Source organism: Scyliorhinus torazame, chromosome 26 (assembly GCF_047496885.1).
Source record: "Scyliorhinus torazame isolate Kashiwa2021f chromosome 26, sScyTor2.1, whole genome shotgun sequence".
Taxonomy (NCBI): domain Eukaryota; kingdom Metazoa; phylum Chordata; class Chondrichthyes; order Carcharhiniformes; family Scyliorhinidae; genus Scyliorhinus; species Scyliorhinus torazame.
The window spans coordinates 35,778,877-35,802,876 of NC_092732.1; the positions used below are offsets into that span (position 1 = coordinate 35,778,877).

General features: G+C 61.8%; 3 protein-coding genes across 4 annotated transcripts in view; 2 read left to right on the top strand and 1 right to left on the bottom strand.

Annotated features, from left to right (window-relative positions):
• The window catches only part of LOC140402969 (semaphorin-6D-like), a 1,151,034-nt gene that overhangs the window by 1,019,194 nt on the left and 107,840 nt on the right, over positions 1–24,000 (bottom strand). The gene's annotated exons all lie outside the window — the stretch shown is intronic.
• Positions 8,570–17,714, top strand: LOC140402966 (vacuolar protein sorting-associated protein 72 homolog). The gene is made up of 3 exons (XM_072490616.1): positions 8,570–8,771; positions 10,163–10,307; positions 15,791–17,714. Exons 2-3 carry the CDS (start codon positions 10,255–10,257, stop codon positions 16,161–16,163), a joined length of 426 nt encoding a protein of 141 aa, XP_072346717.1. The 5' UTR covers positions 8,570–8,771; positions 10,163–10,254; the 3' UTR covers positions 16,164–17,714.
• LOC140402967 (tropomodulin-4-like) overlaps positions 21,573–24,000 on the top strand; it is a 43,949-nt gene continuing 41,521 nt past the window's right edge. The window contains exon 1 of the mRNA XM_072490617.1: positions 21,573–21,698. The gene's annotated coding sequence lies outside the window, so the exon portion shown is untranslated. The remainder of the gene's footprint in view (positions 21,699–24,000) is intronic.

The window sequence follows — 24,000 nt, forward strand, 5'->3', positions numbered from 1 at the left end:
TTCTCCCCCACTCCCCTGTGGGAGCGAGTCCCACATTCTCCCCCCGCGCCCTGTGGGAGCAGGTTCCACATTCTCCCCCACTCCCTGTTGGAGCGAGTCCCACATTCCCCACTCCCTGTGGGAGCGAGTCCCACATTCTCCCCCCACTCCCTGTGGGAGCGAGACCCACGTTCTCCCCACTCCCCGTGGGAGCGAGTCCCACATTCTCCCCCACTCCCCGTGGGAGCGAGTCCCACATTCTCCCCCACTCCCCGTGGGGAGCGACTCCCACATTCGCCCTACTCCCCATGGGAGCGAGTCCCACATTCCCCCCCCCACTCCCCGTGGGAGCGAGTCCCACATTCTCTGCAGTCCCTGTGGGAGCGAGTCCCACATTCTCCCCCCACTCCCCGTGGGAGCGAGTCCCACATTCTCCCCACTCCCCATGGGAGCGAGTCCCACATTCTCCCCCCACTCCCCGTGGGAGCGAGTCCCACATTCTCCCCCACTCCCCGTGGGAGCGAGTCCCACATTCTCCCCACTCCCCGTGGGAGCGAGTCCCACATTCCTCCCCCACTCCCCGTGGGAGCGAAGTCCCACATTCTCCCCCACTCCCTGTCAGAGCGAGTCCCACATTCTCCCCCCCACTCCCTGTGGGAGCGAGTCCCACATTCTCCCCCCCGCGCCCTGTGGGAGCAGGTTCCACATTCTCCCCCACTCCCTGTTGGGAGCGAGTCCCACATTCCCCACTCCCTGTGGGAGCGAGTCCCACATTCTCCCCCCCACTCCCTGTGGGAGCGAGACCCACGTTCTCCCCACTCCCTGTGGGAGCGAGTCCCACATTCTCCCCGTGGGAGCAAGTCCCACATTCTCCCCCCACTCCCCGTGGGAGCAAGTCCCACATTCTCCCCCAATCCCCGGGGAACGAGTCCCACCATCTCCCCCCACTCCCTGTGGGAGCGAGTCCCACATTCTCCCCACTCCCAGTGGGAGCGAGTCCCAAATTCTCCCCCCACTCCCTGTGGGAGCGAGTCCCACATTCTCCCCCCACTCCCCGTGGGAGCGAGTCCCACGTTCTCCCCCACTCCCTGTGGGAGCGAGTCCCACATTTCTCCCCGCTCCCTGTGGGAGCGAGTCCCACATTCTCCCCCACACCCTGTGGGAGCGAGTCCCACATTCTCCCCCACTCCCCGTGGGAGCGAGTCCCACATTCTCCCCCCACTCCCTGTGGGAGCGAGACCCACGTTCACCCCACTCCCTGTGGGAGCGAGTCCCACATTCTCCCCGTGGGAGCAAGTCCCACATTCTCCCCCACTCCCCGTGGGAGCAAGTCCCACATTCTCCCCCAATCCCTGGGGAACGAGTCCCACATTCTCCCCCACACCCCGTGGGAGCGAGTCCCACATTCTCCCCCACTCCCTGTGGGAGCGAGTCCCACATTCTCCCCACTCCCCGTGGGAGCGAGTCCCACATTCTCCCCACTCCCCGTGGGAGCGAGTCCCACATTCTCCCCCACTCCCCGTGGGAGCGAGTCCCACATTCTCCCCCACTCCCCTGTCAGAGCGAGTCCCACATTCTCCCCCCACTCCCTGTGGGAGCGAGTCCCACATTCTCCCCCCGCGCCCTGTGGGAGCAGGTTCCACATTCTCCCCCACTCCCTGTTGGAGCGAGTCCCACATTCCCCACTCCCTGTGGGAGCGAAGTCCCACATTCCTCCCCCCACTCCCTGTGGGAGCGAGACCCACGTTCTCCCCACTCCCTGTGGGAGCGAGTCCCACATTCTCCCCGTGGGAGCAAGTCCCCACATTCTCCCCCACTCCCCGTGGGAGCAAGTCCCACATTCTCCCCCAATCCCCGGGGAACGAGTCCCACCATCTCCCCCCACTCCAGTGGGAGCGAGTCCCACATTCTCCCCACTCCCAGTGGAGCGAGTCCCAAATTCTCCCCCCACTCCCTGTGGGAGCGAGTCCCACATTCTCCCCCCACTCCCCTGTGGGAGTGAGTCCCACATTCTCCCCCCACTCCCCGTGGGAGCGAGTCCCACATTCTCCCCCACTCCCCGTGGGAGCGACTCCCACATTCGCCCTACTCCCCATGGGAGCGAGTCCCACATTCCCCCCCACTCCCCGTGGGAGCGAGTCCCACATTCTCTGCAGTCCCTGTGGGAGCGAGTCCCACATTCTCCCCCACTCCCCGTGGGAGCGAGTCCCACATTCTCCCCACTCCCCATGGGAGCGAGTCCCACATTCTCCCCCACTCCCCGTGGGAGCGAGTCCCACATTCCCCCCCACTCCCCGTAGGAGCGAGTCCCCACATTCTCCCCCACTCCCCGTGGGAGCGAGCCCCACATTCTACCCCACTCCCCTTGGGAGCGAGTCCCACATTCCCCCCCACTCCCCGTGGGAGCGGGCCCCACATTCTCCCCCCACTCCCCGTGGGAGCGAGTCCCACATTCTTCCCCAATCCCCTTGGGAGCGAGTCCCACATTCTCCGCACTCCCAGTGGGAGCGAGCCCCACATTCTCCCCCCACTCCCCGTGGGAGCGAGTCCCACATTCTCCCCCACTCCCCGTGGGAGCGAGTCCCACATTCTCCCCCACTCCCCGTGGGAGCGACTCCCACATTCGCCCTACTCCCCATGGGAGCGAGTCCCACATTCCCCCCCACTCCCCGTGGGAGCGAGTCCCACATTCTCTGCAGTCCCTGTGGGAGCGAGTCCCACATTCTCCCCCCACTCTCCCGTGGGAGCGAGTCCCACATTCTCCCCACTCCCCCATGGGAGCGAGTCCCACATTCTCCCCCCACTCCCCGTGGGAGCGAGTCCCACATTCTCCCCCACTCCCCGTGGGAGCGAGTCCCACATTCTCCCCACTCCCCGTGGGAGCGAGTCCCACATTCTCCCCCCACTCCCCGTGGGAGCGAGTCCCACATTCTCCCCCACTCCCTGTCAGAGCGAGTCCCACATTCTCCCCCCACTCCCTGTGGGAGCGAGTCCCACATTCTCCCCCCCGCGCCCTGTGGGAGCAGGTTCCACATTCTCCCCCACTCCCTGTTGGAGCGAGTCCCACATTCCCCACTCCCTGTGGGAGCGAGTCCCACATTCTCCCCCCACTCCCTGTGGGAGCGAGACCCACGTTCTCCCCACTCCCCTGTGGGAGCGAGTCCCACATTCTCCCCGTGGGAGCAAGTCCCACATTCTCCCCCACTCCCCGTGGGAGCAAGTCCCACATTCTCCCCCAATCCCCGGGGAACGAGTCCCACCATCTCCCCCCACTCCCTGTGGGAGCGAGTCCCACATTCTCCCCACTCCCAGTGGGAGCGAGTCCCAAATTCTCCCCCCACTCCCTGTGGGAGCGAGTCCCACATTCTCCCCCCACTCCCTGTGGGGAGTGAGTCCCACATTCTCCCCCCACTCCCCGTGGGAGCGAGTCCCACATTCTCCCCCACTCCCCGTGGGAGCGACTCCCACATTCGCCCTACTCCCCATGGGAGCGAGTCCCACATTCCCCCCCACTCCCCCCCGTGGGAGCGAGTCCCACATTCTCTGCAGTCCCTGTGGGAGCGAGTCCCACATTCTCCCCCCACTCCCCGTGGAGCGAGTCCCACATTCTCCCCACTCCCCATGGGAGCGAGTCCCACATTCTCCCCCACTCCCCGTGGGAGCGAGTCCCACATTCTCCCCCACTCCCCGTGGGAGCGAGTCCCACATTCTCCCCACTCCCCGTGGGAGCGAGTCCCACATTCTCCCCCACTCCCCGTGGGAGCGAGTCCCACATTCCCCCCCACTCCCCGTGGGAGCGAGTCCCACATTCCCCCCCACTCCCTGTGGGAGTGAGTCCCACATTCTCCCCCACTCCCCGTAGGAGCGAGTCCCACATTCTCCCCCACTCCCCGTGGGAGCGAGCCCCACATTCTACCCCACTCCCCTTGGGAGCGAGTCCCACATTCCCCCCACTCCCCGTGGGAGCGGGCCCCACATTCTCCCCCCACTCCCCGTGGGAGCGAGTCCACATTCTTCCCCAATCCCCTTGGGAGCGAGTCCCACATTCTCCGCACTCCCCAGTGGGAGCGAGCCCCACATTCTCCCCCCACTCCCCGTGGGAGCGAGTCCCACATTCTCCCCCACTCCCCGTGGGAGCGAGTCCCACATTCTCCCCCCACTCCCCGTGGGAGCGAGTCCCACATTCTCCCCCACTCCCCGTGGGAGCGACTCCCACATTCGCCCTACTCCCCATGGGAGCGAGTCCCACATTCCCCCCCACTCCCCGTGGGAGCGAGTCCCACATTCTCTGCAGTCCCTGTGGGAGCGAGTCCCACATTCTCCCCCACTCCCCGTGGGAGCGAGTCCCACATTCTCCCCACTCCCCATGGGAGCGAGTCCCACATTCTCCCCCACTCCCCGTGGGAGCGAAGTCCCACATTCTCCCCCACTCCCCGTGGGAGCGAGTCCCACATTCTCCCCACTCCCCGTGGGAGCGAGTCCCACATTCTCCCCACTCCCCGTGGGAGCGAGTCCCACATTCTCCCCCCCACTCCCCGTGGGAGCGAGCCCCACATTCCCCCCACTCCCTGTGGGAGTGAGTCCCACATTCTCCCCCACTCCCCGTAGGAGCGAGTCCCACATTCTCCCCCACTCCCCGTGGGAGCGAGTCCCACATTCTCCCCCACTCCCCGTGGGAGCGAGTCCCACATTCTCCCCCACTCCCTGTGAGAGCGAGTCCCACATTCTCCCCCCCACTCCCCGTGGGAGCGAGTCCCACATTCTCCCCCACTCCCCGTGGGAGCGAGTCCTACGTCCTCCCCCCCCCCCCCCCCGTGGGAGCGAGTCCCACATTCTCCCCCACTCCCTGTGGGAGCGAGTCCCACATTCTCCCCCCACTCCCCGTGGGAGCGAGTCCCACATTCTCCCCCCACACCCTGTGGGAGCGAGTCCCACATTCTCCCCCCCACTCCCCGTGGGAGCGAGTCCCACATTCTCCCCCACTCCCTGTGGGAGCGAGTCCCACATTCTCCCCCACTCCCCGTCGGAGCGAGTCCCACATTCTCCCCCCACTCCCTGTGGGAGCGAGTCCCACATTCTCCCCCACTCCCCGTGGGAGCGACTACCACATTCCCCCTACTCCCCATGGGAGCGGGTCCCACATTCCCCCCCCCCATTCCCCGTGGGAGCGAGTCCCACATTCTCCGCAGTCCCTGTGGGAGCGAGTCCCATATTCTCCCCCACCCCCCGTGAGAGCGAGTCCCACATTCTCCCCCACTCCCCATGGGAGCGAGTCCCACATTCTCCCCCACTCCCCGTGGGAGCGAGTCCCACATTCTCCCCCACTCCCCGTGGGAGCGAGTCCCACATTCTCCCCCACTCCCCGTGGGTGCGAGTCCCACATTCTCCCCCACTCCCTGTGGGAGCAAGTCCCACATTCTCCCCCACTCCCCGTGGGAGCGAGTCCCGCATTCTCCGCAGTCCCTGTGGGAGCGAGTCCCACATTCCCCCCACTCCCTGTGGTCAGTATTGAGGGAACGCCGCACTGTGGGAGGGTCAGTACTGAGGGAGTGCCGCACTGTGGGAGGGTCAGTACTGAGGGAGCGCTGCACTGTGTGAGGGTCAGTACTGAGGGAGTGCCGCACTGTCGGAGAGTCAGTAGTGAGGGAGCGCCGCACTGTCAGAGGGTCAGTACTGAGGGAGCACCCCGCTGTGGGAGGGTCAGTACTGAGGGAGCGCCGCACTGTGGGAGGGTCAGTACTGAGGGAGCGCCGCACTGTGGGAGGGTCAGTACTGAGGGAGTGCCGCACTGTGGGAGGGTCAGTGCTCTGGGAGCGCTGCACTGTGGGAGGGTCAGTACTGAGGGAGTGCCGCACTGTCGGAGAGTCAGTACTGAGGGAGTGCCGCACTGTCGGAGGGTCAGTACTGAGGGAGTGCCGCACTGTGGGAGGGTCAGTACTGAGGGAGTGCCGCACTGTCGGAGAGTCAGTACTGAGGGAGTGCCGCACTGTCGGAGGGTCAGTACTGAGGGAGTGCCGCACTGTCAGAGGGTCAGTACTGAGGGAGCGCTGCACTGTGGGAGAGTCGGTGCTGAGGGAGCGCTGCACTGTGGGAGGGTCAGTACTGAGGGAGTGCAGCACTGTCGGAGAGTCAGTACTGAGGGAGCGCCCCACTGTCGGAGGGTCAGTACTGAGGGAGCGCCGCACTGTGGGAGGGTCAGTACTGAGGGAGCGCCGCACTGTCAGAGGGTCAGTGCTGAGGGAGCGCTGCACCGTGGGAGGGTCAGTACTGAGGGAGTGCCGCACTGTCGGAGAGTCAGTACTGAGGGAGCACCCCACTCTCGGAGGGTCAGTACTGAGGGAGCGCCGCACTGTGGGAAGGTCAGTACTGAGGGAGCGCCGCACTGTCAGAGGGTCAGAACTGAGGGAGCGCCGCACTGTGGGAGGGTCAGTACTGAGGGAGTGCCGCACTGTGGGAGGGTCAGTACTGAGGGAGTGCCGCACTGTGGGAGGGTCAGTACTGAGGGAGTGCCGCACTGTGGGAGGGTCAGTACTGAGGGAGCGTCGCACTGTCAGAGGGTCAGTACTGAGGGAGTGCCGCACTGTGGGAGGGTCAATACTGAGGGAGTGCCGCACTGTGGGAGGGTCAGTACTGAGGGAGTGCTGCACTGTGGGAGGGTCAGTACTGAGGGAGTGCCGCACTGTCGGAGAGTCAGTACTGAGGGAGTGCCGCACTGTCGGAGGGTCAGTACTGAGGGAGTGCCGCACTGTCAGAGGGTCAGTACTGAGGGAGCGCTGCACTGTGGGAGGGTCAGTGCTGAGGGAGCGCTGCACTGTGGGAGGGTCAGTACTGAGGCTGTGCCGCACTGTTGGAGAGTCAGTACTGAGGGAGCGCCCCACTGTCGGAGGGTCAGTACTGAGGGAGCGCCGCACTGTGGGAGGGTCAGTACTGAGGGAGCGCCGCACTGTCAGAGGGTCAGTACTGAGGCAGTGCCGCACTGTTGGAGAGTCAGTACTGAGGGAGCGCCCCACTGTCGGAGGGTCAGTACTGAGGGAGCGCCGCACTGTGGGAGGGTCAGTACTGAGGGAGCGCCGCACTGTCAGAGGGTTAGTACTGAGGGAGCGCCGCACTGTGGGAGGGTCAGTACTGAGGAAGTGCCGCACTGTGGGAGGGTCAGTACTGAGGGAGTGCCGCACTGTGGGAGGGTCAGTACTGAGGGAGTGCCGCACTGTGGGAGGGTCAGTACTGAGGGAGTGCCGCACTGTCGGAGAGTCAGTACTGAGGGAGTGCCGCACTGTCGGAGGGTCAGTACTGAGGGAGTGCCGCACTGTCAGAGGGTCAGTACTGAGGGAGCGCTGCACTGTGGGAGGGTCAGTGCTGAGGGAGCACTGCACTGTGGGAGGGTCAGTACTGAGGCTGTGCCGCACTGTTGGAGAGTCAGTACTGAGGGAGCGCCCCACTGTCGGAGGGTCAGTACTGAGGGAGCGCCGCACTGTGGGAGGGTCAGTACTGAGGGAGCGCCGCACTGTCAGAGGGTCAGTACTGAGGCAGTGCCGCACTGTTGGAGAGTCAGTACTGAGGGAGCGCCCCACTGTCGGAGGGTCAGTACTGAGGGAGCGCCGCACTGTGGGAGGGTCAGTACTGAGGGAGCGCCGCACTGTCAGAGGGTCAGTACTGAGGGAGCGCCGCACTGTGGGAGGGTCAGTACTGAGGGAGTGCCGCACTGTGGGAGGGTCAGTACTGAGGGAGTGCCGCACTGTGGGAGGGTCAGTACTGAGGGAGTGCCGCACTGTGGGAGGGTCAGTACTGAGGGAGCACCGCACTGTCGGAGGGTCAGTACTGAGGGAGTGCCGCACTGTGGGAGGGTCAGTACTGAGGGAGTGCCGCACTGTGGGAGGGTCAGTACTGAGGCAGTGCCGCACTGTTGGAGAGTCAGTACTGAGGGAGCGCCCCACTGTCGGAGGGTCAGCACTGAGGGAGCGCCGCACTGTGGGAGGGTCAGTACTGAGGGAGCGCCGCACTGTCAGAGGGTCAGTACTGAGGGAGCGCCGCACTGTGGGAGGGTCATTACTGAGGGAGTGCCGCACTGTGGGAGGGTCAGTACTGAGGGAGTGCCGCACTGTGGGAGGGTCAGTACTGAGGGAGTGCCGAACTGTCAGAGGGTCAGTACTGAGGGAGCGCCGCACTGTCGGAGGGTCAGTACTGAGGGAGCACCGCACTGTGGGAGGGTCAGTACTGAGGGAGCGCCGCACTGTGGGAGGGTCAGTACTGAGGGAGTGCCGCACTGTGGGAGGGTCAGTACTGAGGGAGCGCCGCACTGTGGGAGGGTCAGTACTGAGGGAGAGCCGCACTGTGGGAGGGTCAGTACTGAGGGAGCACCGCACTGTGGGAGGGTCAGTACTGAGGGAGCACCGCACTGTGGGAGGGTCAGTACTGAGGGAGTGCCGCACTGTGGGAGGGTCAGTACTGAGGGAGCACCGCAGTGTCGGAGGGTCAGTACTGAGGGAGCGCCGCACTGTGGGAGGGTCAGTACTGAGGGAGTGCCGCACTGTGGGAGGGTCAGTACTGAGGGAGGAAGAATCCCGCTTGCCCCACGCTGAACCTGACCTCTCTCTCCTGCCTCGCAGGCGGTCGTAAATCCGTGCGCCAGTCGACGACCGAGCATACCCGCCTGACGTACCTGCGAGTCCAGGAGCGGCAGGTCCAGCCTCGCCGCCTGCGCAAGGCACCGCACGCCGAGACACGGCAACTGACGCAGGAGGAGCTGCTGGCGGAGGCGAAGATCACGGAAGAGATCAACCTCCGCTCATTGGGTACGATTGCGACAGGGTGGTTTCTCCCACCGGGCACCTGACTGCGCCAAGTACAATTAACCACATCCGTAATTTAGCAGTGGAAACTTCCTATGTAAACGTGTCACATTGTAATTGCCACCTCCTGCCAGAAGGGTGCAGCGGTGGATGTCTCCCATACCCTGCCCTTGTTTCTGGATCAATTTCTCCAATAAGTGGATTCAGCACACCGTATATAAAATAGCTCACCTCCCCGTGCCCCTCCCTCACCTCCCCGTGTACTTGCCTCACCTCCCCGTGTCCCTGCCTCACCTCCCCGTGTCCCTGCCTCACCTCCCCGTGTCCCTGCCTCACCTCCCCGTGTCCCTGCCTCACCTCCCCGTGTCCCTGCCTCACCTCCCCGTGTCCCTGCCTCACCTCCCCGTGTACCTGCCTCACCTCCCCGTGTACCTGCCTCACCTCCCCGTGTCCCTGCCTCAGCTCCCCGTGTCCCTGCCTCAGCTCCCCGTGTCCCTGCCTCAGCTCCCCGTGTCCCTGCCTCAGCTCCCCGTGTCCCTGCCTCAGCTCCCCGTGTCCCTGCCTCACCTCCCCGTGTCCCTGCCTCACCTCCCCGTGTCCCTGCCTCACCTCCCCGTGTCCCTGCCTCACCTCCCCGTGTCCCTGCCTCACCTCCCCGTGTCCCTGCCTCACCTCCCCGTGTCCCTGCCTCACCTCCCCGTGTCCCTGCCTCACCTCCCCGTGTCCCTGCCTCACCTCCCCGTGTCCCTGCCTCACCTCCCCGTGTCCCTGCCTCACCTCCCCGTGTCCCTGCCTCACCTCCCCGTGTCCCTGCCTCGCCCTCCGTGCCCCCGGGCCTCGCCCTCCGTGCCCCCGGGCCTCGCCCTCCGTGCCCCCGGGCCTCGCCCTCCGTGCCCCCGGGCCTCGCCCTCCGTGCCCCCGGGCCTCGCCCTCCGTGCCCCCTCGCTCTCCGTGCCCTCTCGCCCTCCGTGCCCCCTCGCCTCGCCCTCCGTGCCCCATCGCCTCGCCCTCTGTGCCCCCGCGCCTCGCCCTCCGTGCCCTCTCGCCTCGCCCTCTGTGCCCCCTAGCACCCCCTCGCCCCCTGTGTCAGCTCGTAACGGGCAGTGTAATGGCTGCTGCGTCAGCTCGTAACGGGGCAATGTAATGGCCATTGTACCATCTCGTAACGGGGCAGTGTAATGGCTGCTCTGTCAGCTCGTAACGGGCAGTGTAATGGCTGCTGCGTCAGCTCGTAACGGGGCAGTGTAATGGCTGCTCTGTCAGCTCGTAACGGGCAGTGTAATGGCTGCTGTGCCGTCTTGTAATGGGACAGAGTGGCTGAATCCTTCTCGATAGGAGCCAAATCTGTGTTTTCCACCTCCGAGGCCCTGACCCCTGACCCTCCTCTTCCACAGAAAACTACGAGCGTCTGGAAGCGGACAAGAAGAAGCAGGTGCTAAAGAAACGCAAATGTGTGGGTTCCACTGTCCGCTACCACTCGGTGACCATGCCCCTGGTCACCGAGATCAACGTGAAGGAAGAGAATGTGGACGTGGAAGGGTGAGTGAGGAACCGGGGGGCGAGGAACCGGGGGCAGGGGGGGGGGTGAGGAATCGGGGATGGGGAGGGGTGGTGAGGAAACGGGGGTGGCGAACCCGGCAGGGGTGGCGGGTGACCCGGTAAGCTGTGGGAGGGTCCTTACCGCGCTGTGGGAGAGTGCTTACCGCGCTGTGGGAGGGTCCTTACCGCGCTGTGGGAGAGTACTTACCGCGCTGTGGGAGGGTCCTTACCGCGCTGTGGGAGGGTCCTTACCGCGCTGTGGGAGAGTACTTACCGCGCTGTGGGAGAGTGCTTACCGCGCTGTCGGAGGGTCCTTACCGCGCTGTGGGAGAGTGCTTACCGCGCTGTGGGAGGGTGCTTACCGCGCTGTGGGAGGGTCCTTACCGCGCTGTGGGAGAGTGCTTACCGCGCTGTGGGAGGGTGCTTACCGCGCTGTGGGAGGGTCCTTACCGCGCTGTGGGAGAGTACTTACCGCGCTGTGGGAGAGTACTTACCGCGCTGTGGGAGAGTGCTTACCGCGCTGTGGGAGGGTCCTTACCGCGCTGTGGGAGAGTACTTACCGCGCTGTGGGAGGGTCCTTACCGCGCTGTGGGAGAGTGCTTACCGCGCTGTGGGAGGGTCCTTACCGCGCTGTGGGAGAGTGCTTACCGCGCTGTGGGAGAGTGCTTACCGCGCTGTGGGAGGGTCCTTACCGCGCTGTGGGAGAGTGCTTACCGCGCTGTGGGAGGGTCCTTACCGCGCTGTGGGAGAGTACTTACCGCGCTGTGGGAGAGTACTTACCGCGCTGTGGGAGAGTGCTTACCGCGCTGTGGGAGGGTCCTTACCGCGCTGTGGGAGGGTCCTTACCGCGCTGTGGGAGAGTACTTACCGCGCTGTGGGAGGGTCCTTACCGCGCTGTGGGAGGGTCCTTACCGCGCTGTGGGAGAGTGCTTACCGCGCAGTGGGAGGGTCCTTACCGCGCTGTGGGAGAGTACTTACCGCGCTATGGGAGAGTACTTACCGCGCTGTGGGAGAGTGCTTACCGCGTTGTGGGAGGGTCCTTACCGCGCTGTGGGAGAGTACTTACCGCGCTGTGGGAGGGTGCTTACCGCGCTGTGGGAGGGTGCTTACCGCGCTGTGGGAGGGTGCTTACCGCGCTGTGGGAGGGTGCTTACCGCGCTGTGGGAGGGTGCTTACCGCGCTGTGGGAGGGTCCTTACCGCGCTGTGGGAGGGTGCTTACCGCGCTGTGGGAGGTTCCTTACCGCGCTGTGGGAGGTTCCTTACCGCGCTGTGGGAGGGTGCTTACCGCGCTGTGGGAGGGTGCTTACCGCGCTGTGGGAGGGTCCTTACCGCGCTGTGGGAGGGTGCTTACCGCGCTGTGGGAGAGTGCTTACCGCGCTGTGGGAGGGTCCTTACCGCGCTGTGGGAGGGTCCTTACCGCGCTGTGGGAGGGTCCTTACCGCGCTGTGGGAGAGTGCTTACCGCGCTGTGGGAGGGTCCTTACAGCGCTGTGGGAGGGTCCTTACCGCGCTGTGGGAGGGTCCTTACCGCGCTGTGGGAGGGTGCTTACCGCGCTGTGGGAGGGTCCTTACCGCGCTGTGGGAGGGTCCTTACCGCGCTGTGGGAGGGTGCTTACCGCGCTGTGGGAGGGTGCTTACCGCGCTGTGGGAGGGTGCTTACCGCGCTGTGGGATGGTGCTTACCGCGCTGTGACGGTGCTTACCGCGCTGTGGGAGAGTGCTTACCGCGCTGTGGGAGAGTGCTTACCGCGCTGTGGGAGGGTGCTTACCGCGCTGTGGGAGAGTGCTTACCGCGCTGTGGGAGGGTGCTTACCGCGCTGTGGGAGGGTGCTTACCGCGCTGTGGGATGGTGCTTACCGCGCTGTGACGGTGCTTACCGCGCTGTGGGAGAGTGCTTACCGCGCTGTGGGAGAGTGCTTACCGCGCTGTGGGAGAGTGCTTACTGCGCTGTGGGAGAGTGCTTACCGCGCTGTGGGAGAGTGCTTACCGCGCTGTGGGAGGGTGCTTACCGCGCTGTGTGAGGGTCCTTACCGCGCTGTGACGGTGCTTACCGCGCTGTGGGAGAGTACTTACCGCGCTGTGGGAGGGTGCTTACCGCGCTGTGGGAGGGTGCTTACCGCGCTGTGGGAGGGTGCTTACCGCGCTGTGGGAGGGTGCTTACCGCGCTGTGGGATGGTGCTTACCGCGCTGTGGGAGGGTCCTTACCGCGCTGTGGCAGAGTGCTTACCGCGCTGTGGGAGGGTGGTTACTGCGCTGTGGGAGAGTGCTTACCGCGATGTGGGAGAGTGCTTACCGCGCTGTGGGAGAGTGCTTACCGCGCTGTGGGAGAGTGCTTACCGCGCTGTGGGAGAGTGCTTACCGCGCTGTGGGAGAGTGCTTACCGCGCTGTGGGAGGGTGCTTACCGCGCTGTGGGAGAGTACTTACCGCGCTGTGGGAGGGTGCTTACCGCGCTGTGGGAGAGTGCTTACCGCGCTGTGGGGGAGTGCTTACCGCGCTGTGGGAGGGTGCTTACCGCGCTGTGGGAGGGTGCTTACCGCGCTGTGTGAGGGTCCTTACCGCGCTGTGGGAGAGTGCTTACCGCGCTGTGGGAAAGTGCTTACCGCGCTGTGGGAGGGTACTTACCGCGCTGTGGGAGAGTGTTTACCGCGCTGTGGGAGGGTGCTTACCGCGCTGTGGGAGAGTACTTACCGCGCTGTGGGAGGGTGCTTACCGCGCTGTGGGAGGGTCCTTACCGCGCTGTGGGAGAGTACTTACCGCGCTGTGGGAGGGTGCTTACCGCGCTGTGACGGTGCTTACCGCGCTGTGGGAGGGTGCTTACCGCGCTGTGGGAGGATGCTTACCGCGCTGTGGGAGAGTGCTTACCGCGCTGTGGGAGAGTGCTTACCGCGCTGTGGGAGGGTGCTTACCGCGCTGTGGGAAGGTGCTTACCGCGCTGTGGGAGAGTGCTTACCGCGCTGTGGGAGGGTCCTTACCGCGCTGTGGGAGGGTCCTTACCGCGCTGTGGGAGGGTCCTTACCGCGCTGTGGGAGGGTGCTTACCGCGCTGTGGGAGGGTGCTTACCGCGCTGTGGGAGGGTGCTTACCGCGCTGTGGGATGGTGCTTACCGCGCTGTGACGGTGCTTACCGCGCTGTGGGAGAGTGCTTACCGCGCTGTGGGAGAGTGCTTACCGCGCTGTGGGAGGGTGCTTACCGCGCTGTGGGAGAGTGCTTACCGCGCTGTGGGAGGGTGCTTACCGCGCTGTGGGAGGGTGCTTACCGCGCTGTGGGATGGTGCTTACCGCGCTGTGACGGTGCTTACCGCGCTGTGGGAGAGTGCTTACCGCGCTGTGGGAGAGTGCTTACCGCGCTGTGGGAGAGTGCTTACCGCGCTGTGGGAGAGTGCTTACCGCGCTGTGGGAGAGTGCTTACCGCGCTGTGGGAGAGTGCTTACCGCGCTGTGGGAGGGTGCTTACCGCGCTGTGTGAGGGTCCTTACCGCGCTGTGACGGTGCTTACCGCGCTGTGGGAGAGTACTTACCGCGCTGTGGGAGGGTGCTTACCGCGCTGTGGGAGGGTGCTTACCGCGCTGTGGGAGGGTGCTTACCGCGCTGTGGGAGGGTGCTTACCGCGCTGTGGGATGGTGCTTACCGCGCTGTGGGAGGGTCCTTACCGCGCTGTGGCAGAGTGCTTACCGCGCTGTGGGAGGGTGGTTACTGCGCTGTGGGAGAGTGCTTACCGCGATGTGGGAGAGTGCTTACCGCGCTGTGGGAGAGTGCTTACCGCGCTGTGGGAGAGTGCTTACCGCGCTGTGGGAGAGTGCTTACCGCGCTGTGGGAGAGTGCTTACCGCGCTGTGGGAGAGTGCTTACCGCGATGTGGGAGAGTGCTTACCGCGATGTGGGAGAGTGCTTACCGCGATGTGGGAGAGTGCTTACCGCGCTGTGGGAGGGCGCTGTGGGAGGGTGCTTACCGCGCTGTGGGAGGGTGCTTACCGCGCTGTGGGAGAGTGCTTACCGCGCTGTGGGAGGGTGCTTACCGCGCTGTGGGAGGGTCCTTACCGCGTTGTGGGAGGGTGCTTACCGCGCTGTGACGGTGCTTACCGCGCTGTGGGAGGGTGCTTACTGCGCTGTGGGAGGGTGCTTACCGCGCTGTGGGAGAGTCCTTACCGCGTTGTGGGAGGGTCCTTACCGCTCTGTGGGAGAGTGCTTACCGCGCAGTGGGAGGGTCCTTATCGCGCTGTGGGAGGGTGCTTACCGCGCTGTGGGAGGGTGCTTACCGCGCTGTGGGAGGGTGCTTACCGCGCTGTGGGAGGGTGCTTACCGCGCTGTGGGAGGGTGCTTACCGCGCTGTGGGAGAGTGCTTACCGCGCTGTGGGAGAGTGCTTACCGCGCTGTGGGAGAGTGCTTACCGCGCTGTGGGAGAGTGCTTACCGCATTGTGGGAGAGTGCTTACCGCGCTGTGGGGGAGTGCTTACCGCGCTGTGGGAGAGTACTTACCGCGCTGTGGGAGGGTCCTTACCGCGCTGTGGGAGGGTCCTTACCGCGCTGTGGGGGAGTGCTTACCGCGCTGTGGGAGGGTCCTTACCGCGCTGTGGGAGGGTCCTTACCGCGCTGTGGGAGGGTCCTTACCGCGCTGTGGGAGAGTGCTTACCGCGCTGTGGGAGAGTGCTTACCGCGCTGTGGGAGGGTGCTTACCGCGCTGTGGGAGGGTGCTTACCGCGCTGTGGGAGGGTCCTTACCGCGCTGTGGGAGGGTCCTTACCGCGCTGTGGGAGGGTCCTTACCGCGCTGTGGGGGAGTGCTTACCGCGCTGTGGGAGAGTGCTTACCGCGCTGTGGGAGGGTGCTTACCGCGCTGTGGGAGGGTGCTTACCGCGCTGTGGGAGAGTGCTTACCGCGCTGTGGGAGAGTGCTTACCGCGCTGTGGGAGAGTGCTTACCGCGCTGTGGGAGGGTCCTTACCGCGCTGTGGGAGGGTCCTTACCGCGCTGTGGGAGGGTGCTTACCGCGCTGTGGGAGGGTCCTTACCGCGCTGTGGGAGAGTGCTTACCGCGCTGTGGGAGGGTGCTTACCGCGCTGTGGGAGAGTGCTTACCGCGCTGTGGGAGAGTGCTTACCGCGCTGTGGGAGAGTGCTTACCGCGCTGTGGGAGAGTGCTTACCGCGCTGTGGGAGAGTGCTTACCGCGCTGTGGGAGAGTGCTTACCGCGCTGTGGGAGGGTCCGGAAGGACCGAGGGTCCTACTCGGTCTTGGTGGATGAAACGAATCGCAGCGGACTCTGGAATCTGAAATACAAACAGAGACGTTGGGCAGTCTTGGCAGGTCGGACAGCGCTGGAGAGAGAGAATGGGGGCAAACGTCATAGCTTCGACCAGACTGAAACGTTCGCCCCCGCTCTCTCCCTCCCTCCCCAGACGCTGCCAGAACTGCTGAGATTGTCCGCCGTCCTTTCTCCTTTATCATCCCGCCCTGTATTTATTCTCTTTCTCTCCCCTCCCTCCCTCTCTCCAGTTTGGACCACGACGCGCAGCCGGCTGTCGAGAGACCGTCCCTGGCGGTGCTGGCGCCCGTGGGGCGCTGCCTCCGCAACTTCGTCACCTTCAGCGACGACGCCACCTTCGAGCGGGCCTTCCCCCGGGCCCGGCAGCCCCGGACGCCGGCCCGCGAGCTCTGCCCCGTCACCCACAAGCTGGCCCTCTACCGCGACCCCATCACCGACATCCCCTACGCCAACATCCGCGCCTTCAGGATCATCCGCGAGGCCTACAAGAAGTACATCACCGCCCACGGGCTGCCCAACGCGGGCACGGGCACGGCGCAGGCCGAGCACAGCAGCCGCACCCGACAGAAGATCATCATCAAGCAGGCCGTGCCGCCGACCTGACCCCTCGGGCGGAGCCTCACCGGGGGCGGGGGGGACGGCGACGACACTAGCTCAGCAAAGCCCCAGCTTTCTGGGCCTCGGGGAATTCGAATTCACGTCCAGTGCCCAAGTGTCGGGGTTGGTAACCTGACAAGATCTCCCCCCTTCCCCATCCCACACACACACACACCCCTCCACCCTAAAGGGCCACAGACTGGGAGCGCCCGCGAGCCCAGCTGCTATTACCCGGGGTCTCTCCGTTCGCAGGAAGCTCTCCTCGGGTCCAACACTCCTCTCTGACGGGCACAGATCACCCATTGCAACGTGGCACCGGGACAGCAAGAGGGCAGTCTGCGGCTTGTGGGCACGGGGGCTGTTTTGTGCCAGCGTACAGGGGGGTCCGCTCCGTACCTGCCCTGGGAGTGTTTGATGGGGACAGTGTAGAGGGAGCTTTACTCTGTATCTAACCCCGTGCTGTACCTGTCCTGGGAGTGTTTGATGGGGACAGTGTAGAGGGAGCTTTACTCTGTATCTAACCCCGTGCTGTACCTGTCCTGGGAGTGTTTGATGGGGACAGTGTAGAGGGAGCTTTACTCTGTATCTAACCCCGTGCTGTACCTGTCCTGGGAGTGTTTGATGGGGACAATGTAGAGGGAGCTTTACTCTGTATCTAACCCCGTGCTGTACCTGTCCTGGGAGTGTTTGATGGGGACAGTGTAGAGGGAGCTTTACTCTGTATCTAACCCCGTGCTGTACCTGTCCTGGGAGTGTTTGATGGGGACAGTGTAGAGGGAGCTTTACTCTGTATCTAACCCCGTGCTGTACCTGTCCTGGGAGTGTTTGATGGGGACAGTGTAGAGGGAGCTTTACTCTGTATCTAACCCCGTGCTGTACCTGTCCTGGGAGTGTTTGATGGGGACAATGTAGAGGGAGCTTTACTCTGTATCTAACCCCGTGCTGTACCTGTCCTGGGGGTGTTTGATGGGGACAGTGTAGAGGGAGCTTTACTCTGTATCTAACCCCGTGCTGTACCTGTCCTGGGAGTGTTTGATGGGGACAGTGTCGAGGGAGCTTTACTCTGTATCTAACCCCGTGCTGTACCTGTCCTGGGAGTGTTTGATGGGGACAGTGTAGAGGGAGCTTTACTCTGTATCTAACCCCGTGCTGTACCTGTCCTGGGAGTGTTTGATGGGGACAATGTAGAGGGAGCTTTACTCTGTATCTAACCCCGTGCTGTACCTGTCCTGGGAGTGTTTGATGGGGACAGTGTAGAGGGAGCTTTACTCTGTATCTATCCCCGTGCTGTACCTGTCCTGGGAGTGTTTGATGGGGACAGTGTAGAGGGAGCTTTACTCTGTATCTAACCCCGTGCTGTACCTGTCCTGGGAGTGTTTGATGGGGACAGTGTAGAGGGAGCTTTACTCTGTATCTAACCCCGTGCTGTACCTGTCCTGGGGGTGTTTGATGGGGACAGTGTAGAGGGAGCTTTACTCTGTATCTAACCCCGTGCTGTACCTGTCCTGAAGGGGATTTTTAGAAAAAAATAAATAAAGGTTGAGTTAATCTGTTAAAGGTTTATGAATGGACCACATTTTGTCATTGAACACTGATATTGTTGCATTGGATTTATAAACACCATATAACATAGGAGCAGAATTAGGCCACTCGGCCCATCGAGTCTGCTCCGACATTCAATCATGGCTGATGTTTTCTCATCCCCATTCTCCTGCCTTCTCCCCGTAACCCCTGATCCCCTAATTAATCAGGAACCGATCTATCTCTGTCTTAAAGACACTCAGTGATTTGGCCTCCACAGCCTTCTGCGGCAAAAAGTTCCACAGATTCACCTCCCTCCGGCTGAAGAAATTCCTCCCCATCTCTGTTTTAAAGGATCGTCCCTTCAGTCTGAGATTGTGTCCCCTCTGCTTCTAGTTTTTCCTACAAGTGGAAACATCCTCTCCACGTCCACTCTATCCAGGCCTCGCAGTATCCTGTAAGTTTCAATAAGATCCCCCCTCATCCTTCTCAACTCCGTAAGAAGTCTTACAACACCGGGTTAAAGTCCAACAGGTTTGTTTTGAATCACTAGCTTTCGGAGCGCTGCTCCTTCCTCAGGTGAATGAAGAGGTATGTTCCAGAAACATATATATAGACAGATTCAAAGATGCCAAACAAAGCTTGGAATGCGAGCATCAGCAGGTGATTAAATCTTTACAGATCCAGAGATGGGGTTACCCCAGGTTAAAGAGGTGTGAATTGTGCCAAGCCAGGACAGTTGGTAGGATTTCGCAGGCCAGATGGTGGGGGATGAATGTAATGCGACATGAATCCCAGGTCCCGGTTGAGGCCGCACTCATGCGTGCGGAACTTGGCTATAAGTTTCTGCTCGGCGATTCTGCGTTGTCGCGCGTCCTGAAGGCCGCCTTGGAGAACGCTTACCCGGAGATCAGAGGCTGAATGCCCTTGACTGCTGAAGTGTTCCCCGACTGGAAGGGAGCATTCCTGCCTGGCGATTGTCGCGCGATGTCCGTTCATTCGTTGTCGCAGCGTCTGCATGGTCTCGCCAATGTACCACGCTTCGGGACATCCTTTCCTGCAGCGTATGAGGTAGACAACGTTGGCCGAGTCGCACGAGTATGTACCGCGTACCTGGTGGGTGGTGTTCTCACGTGTAATGGTGGTATCCTAAACTCCGACGAATACGGACCCAGAGTCCTCAACCGTTCCTCATACGACAAGCTCTTCATTCCAGGGATCGTTCTTGTGAACCTCCTCTGGACCCTTTCCAAGGCCCCAGCACATCCTTCCTTAGCTACGGGGCCCAAAACTGCTCACAATACTCCCAATGGGGTCTGACCAGAGCCTTATACAGCCTCAGAAGTACATCCCTGGTCTTGTATTCTGGCCCTCTCGACATGAACTCTAACATTGCATTTGCCTTCCTAACTGCCGACTGAACCTGCACGTTAACCTGAAGAGAATCGTGAACAAGGACTCCCAAGTCCCTTTGTGCTTCTGATTTCTTAAGCATCTCCCCATTTAGAAAATAGTCTGTGCCTAAATTCCTCCTTCCAAAGTGCATAACCTCACACTTTTCCACATTGTATTCCATCTGCCCCTTCATTGCCCACTCTCCCAGCCTGTCCAAATCCTTCTGCAGCCCCCTTGCTTCCTCGATACTACCTGCCCCTCTACAGATCTTTGTATCATCTGCAAACTTAGCAACAGTGCCTTCAGTTCCTTCTTCCAGATCATTAATGTATATTGTGAAAAGTTATGGTCCCAGCACCGACCCCTGAGGCACACCACTAGTCACCGGCTGTCACCCTGAAAAAGACCCCTTTATCCCCGCTCTCTGCCTTCTGCCAGTCAGCCAATCCTCTATCCACGCCCGGATCTTACCCGTAACACCATGAGCTCTTAACTTATTTAACAGTCTCCATGCGGCACCTTGTCAAAAGCCTTCTGGAAATCTAAATAAATCACATCCACTGGTTCTCCTTTGTCTAATCTCCTTATTACCTCCTCAAAGAACTGTAACAGATTTGTCAAACACGACCTCCCCTTGACGAAGCTGTGCTGACTCAGTAATATTTTACCAAGCACTTCCAAGTGCTTCGCGATCTCATCTTTAATAACGGACTCTAAAATCTTACCAATGTCCGAAGTCAGGCTAACTGGCTTATAATTTCCCGTCTTCTGCCTCCCTCCCTCCCTTCTTAAACAGTTGTGTTACATGAGCCACTTTCCAGTCCTCTGAGACCCTTCCTGCCTCCAGTGATTCCTGAAAGATCATCACCGAATCCTCCATAGCTCCAAACCTATCCGCCTCGGTCTCTCCCCATCGGTCTGTCTCTCCCTCTCCCTGTCTCACTCTCTCTCTCCCTCTCCCTGTCTCACTCTCTGTGTGTGTGTGTGTGTGCCTCCGTGTCTCTCTCTATGTCTGTCTCTGTCTCTTTGTCTCTCTCTGAGTCTCTCTCAGTGCGTCTCTCTCTCTCTCTCTCTGCGTCTCTCTCTCTCTGCGTCTCTCTCTCACTCTCTCTCTCTCTCTGAGACACAGCTTATAACTGACCACTTCCACCGCGCTATCAATCCTGCCCCTGACGCCTCATATGACCCGGGATTCAGAGATTTCTCAATGACAATCCTGCGAAGCGCCTCGAGCTGTTGTATTGAGTGAAACCCATTTTATATTGATGAACAACCCCCTTCCCCTGCTCCTGCCAGCCTGCAGCAGCACCACACAGTCAGCAGGTGGCACTGTTGACGCAGCATTGCTCCTGACCGCGTTACCACGCAAAGTCCTTTAACCCCCTGAAGTTCTGTATTACCCCCCCCCCGTCGATCAAGGAGGACAAATCTCTCGGTCTCTCCACGTATCAATCCCCTGGCGCTGAAGACGGCTCCCTTCCTCTCGGACCGCGGTCTCCGAATGGGGCGCCAGACCGAGTTGTCCCGACGTATCCGCATTGCCCCCCCCCCGACCTTCCGAGGAGGAAGACAGTTCGATCCCCCCCCACCCCCCCCACCTGCGCGCGTTCTCCACCGATGTTCGGTTTTTAAGAGCGATTCCTGCCCTACGAGTTAAGGCTGCGATGGGGAGGGTGACGCAGTGGGTTAGCGCTGTTGCCTCACGGCGCCGAGGTCCCTGGTTCGATCCTGGCTCTGGGTCACTGTCTGTGCGGAGTCTGCACGTTCTCCCCGTGTCTGCGTGGGTTTCCTCCGGGTGCTCCAGTTTCCTCCCACAGTCCAAAGATGTGCAGGTTAGGTGGATTGGCCATGCTAAATTGTCCCTTAGTGTCCAAAGATGTGCGGGTTAGGTGGATTGGCCGTGCTAAATTGCCCCTTAGTGTCCAAAGATGTGCAGGTTAGGTGGATTGGCCGTGCTAAATTGTCCCTTAGTGTCCAAAGATGTGCAGGTTAGGTGGATTGGCCGTGCTAAATTGTCCCTTAGTGTCCAAAGATGTGCGGGTTAGGTGGATTGGCCGTGCTAAATTGTCCCTTAGTGTCCAAAGATGTGCGGGTTAGGTGGATTGGCCGTGTTAAATTGTCCCTTAGTGTCCAAAGATGTGCAGGTTAGGTGGATTGGCCGTGCTAAATTGCCCCTTAGTGTCCAAAGATGTGCAGGTTAGGTGGATTGGCCGTGCTAAATTGTCCCTTAGTGTCCAAAGATGTGCAGGTTAGGTGGATTGGCCGTGCTAAATTGTCCCTCAGTGTCCAAAGATGTGCGGGTTAGGTGGATTGGCCGTGCTAAATTGTCCCTCAGTGTCCAAAGATGTGCGGGTTAGGTGGATTGGCCGTGCTAAATTGGCCCTCCCCAATCCGCCCGGTGCCTCTTGCCCTGACAATCAGGGCCCAGATCAGCCCTCTTGTCACTGCAGCACCAGCCTGGGCTTGTCGGGGGAAAACAGGACATGCGGGCCCCACCCTCGGTGCCTTTTTTGGGCGTCCTAATCCCTAGATGAGTCATGCCTGATGTGACTGGAGGCAGGCTCAGTCCCTGAACCGCCCTCCCCCAGGGGCTGTCCACTCTGCCCTCACAGCCAGGAACCAGGGGTAAGCTTCTTTACAAAGCTCTTGTCGCTTCTACTGCTGAATATCGGGCGCGGGAAGCGGGCTTTCTCCCGGGGCCGGACAAGGGCTGACACTGCAAACATCTCGAGGAAATGGGTTGCAAAGCGGGGAGTGGGTGGGGTGGGGGGGGGGGGTGTTCTTAAAACGAAATTGCAATCAAATGAATATCCGAACCGTTCACAGATTCTCCAACGTTCCTTTTCCTCAATGACCGGTCGACTCGGAGATGCGGGGTTAGTTAGAAATGTTGGACTTCAGTCGAAAAGGAGCGGGGTCCAAGATTGACATTTAAATCCCGTTATCTGTCCAGGACTCTGGTTTCTGTGTTTAATCTGTTCTTGTGAGCTCGCTCTATTTTAAACAAAATCTATATATATATTTATAGATAATCGTTTGCAATCGTTACGTGGGTTTAATCAGCGTCTTCAAGGCGGAAATCTACCTCTGTTGAAAAACCTGCCGTTTTTCGCTCTCAGTGCTGTACGATCTCAATTTTGTTTCTGAAAATCATCTGTTCCCTTTCCAAATATTCCTCAGAGCAGATTTCTCAGCCAATCGGGTGTGCACCAACCCTCCGAAAGAGCACCCACCTCCCCCCATCTCCCATGTCCATTGTTAGATGTGGGAGCGAGTCCCACATTCTCCCCCACTCCCCGGGGAGTGAGTCCCACATTCTCCCCCACTCCCCGTGGGAGCGAGTCCCACATTCTCCCCCCACTCCCCGTGGGAGCGAGTCCCACACTCTCCCCCACTCCCTGTGGGAGCGAGTCCCACATTTCCCCCCACTCCCTGTGGGAGCGAGTCCCACATTCTCCCCACTCCCCATGGGAGCGAGTCCCACATTCTCCCCCCCACGCCCTTTGGGAGCGAGTCCCTCGTTCTCCCCCCACACCCCGTGGGAGCGAATCCCACATTCTCCCCCACACCCCGTGGGAGCGAGTCCCACATTCTCCCCCACTCCCCGTGAGAGCGAGTCCCACATTCTCCCCATTCCGTGTGGGAGCGAGTCCCACATTCTCCCCCACTCCCCCGTGGGAGCGAGACCCACATTCTCCCCATTCCGTGTGGGAGCGAGTCCCACATTCTCCCCACTCCCCTTTCCAAATATTCCCACATTCTCCCCACTCCCCGTGGGAGCGAGTCCCACATTCTCCCCCACTCCTCGTGGGAGCGAGTCCCACATTCTCCGCCACTCCCCGTGGGAGCGAGACCCACATTCTCCCCATTCCGTGTGGGAGCGAGTCCCACATTCTCCCCACTCCCCGTCGGAGCGAGTTCCACATTCTCCCCCAGTCCCCGTCGGAGCGAGTCCCACATTCTCCCCCAGTCCCATCGGAGCGGGTCCCACATTCTCCCCCACTCCCCGTGGGAGCGAGTCCCACATACTCCCCCACTCACTTTGGGAGTGAGTCCCACATTCTCCCCCACTCCCCTTGGGAGCGAGTCCCACATTCTCCCCCACTCCCTGTGGGAGCGAGTCCCATATTCTCCCCACTCCCCGTGGGAGCGAGACCCACATTCTCCCCCACTCCCCGTGGGAGCGAGACCCACATTCTCCCCATTCCATGTGGGAGCGAGTCCCACATTCTCCCCACTTCCCCGTCGGAGCGAGTCCCACATTCTCCCCCACTTCCCCGTGGGAGCGAGTCCCACATTCTCCCCCAGTCCCGTCGGAGCGAGTCCCACATTCTCCCCCAGACCCGTCGGAGCGAGTCCCACATTCTCCCCCCACTCCCCGTGGGAGCGAGTCCCACATTCTCCCCACTCCCCGTGGGAGCGAGTCCCACATTCTCCCCCACTCCCCGTGGGAGCGTGACCCACATTCTCCCCATTTCCATGTGGGGAGCGAGTCCCACATTCCTCCCCACCTCCCCGTCGGAGCGAGTCCCACATTCTCCCCCAGTCCCCGTCGGAGCGAGTCCCCACATTCTCCCCCATTCCCCGTCGGGAGCGGTCCCACATTCTCCCCCAGTCCCGTCGGAGCGAGTCCCACATTCTCCCCCACTCCCTGTGGGAGCGAGTCCCACATTCTCTCCCCCACTCCCCTGGGAGCGAGTCCCACATTCTCCCCCACTCCCCGTGGGGAGCGAGACCCACATTCTCCCCATTCCGTGTGGGAGCGAGTCCACATTCTCCCCACTCCCCTTTCCAAATATTCCCACATTCTCCCCACTCCCGTGGGAGCGAGTCCACATTCTCCCCCACTCCTCGTGGGAGCGAGTCCCACATTCTCCCCCACTCCCCGTGGGAGCGAGACCCACATTCTCCCCATTCCGTGTGGGGA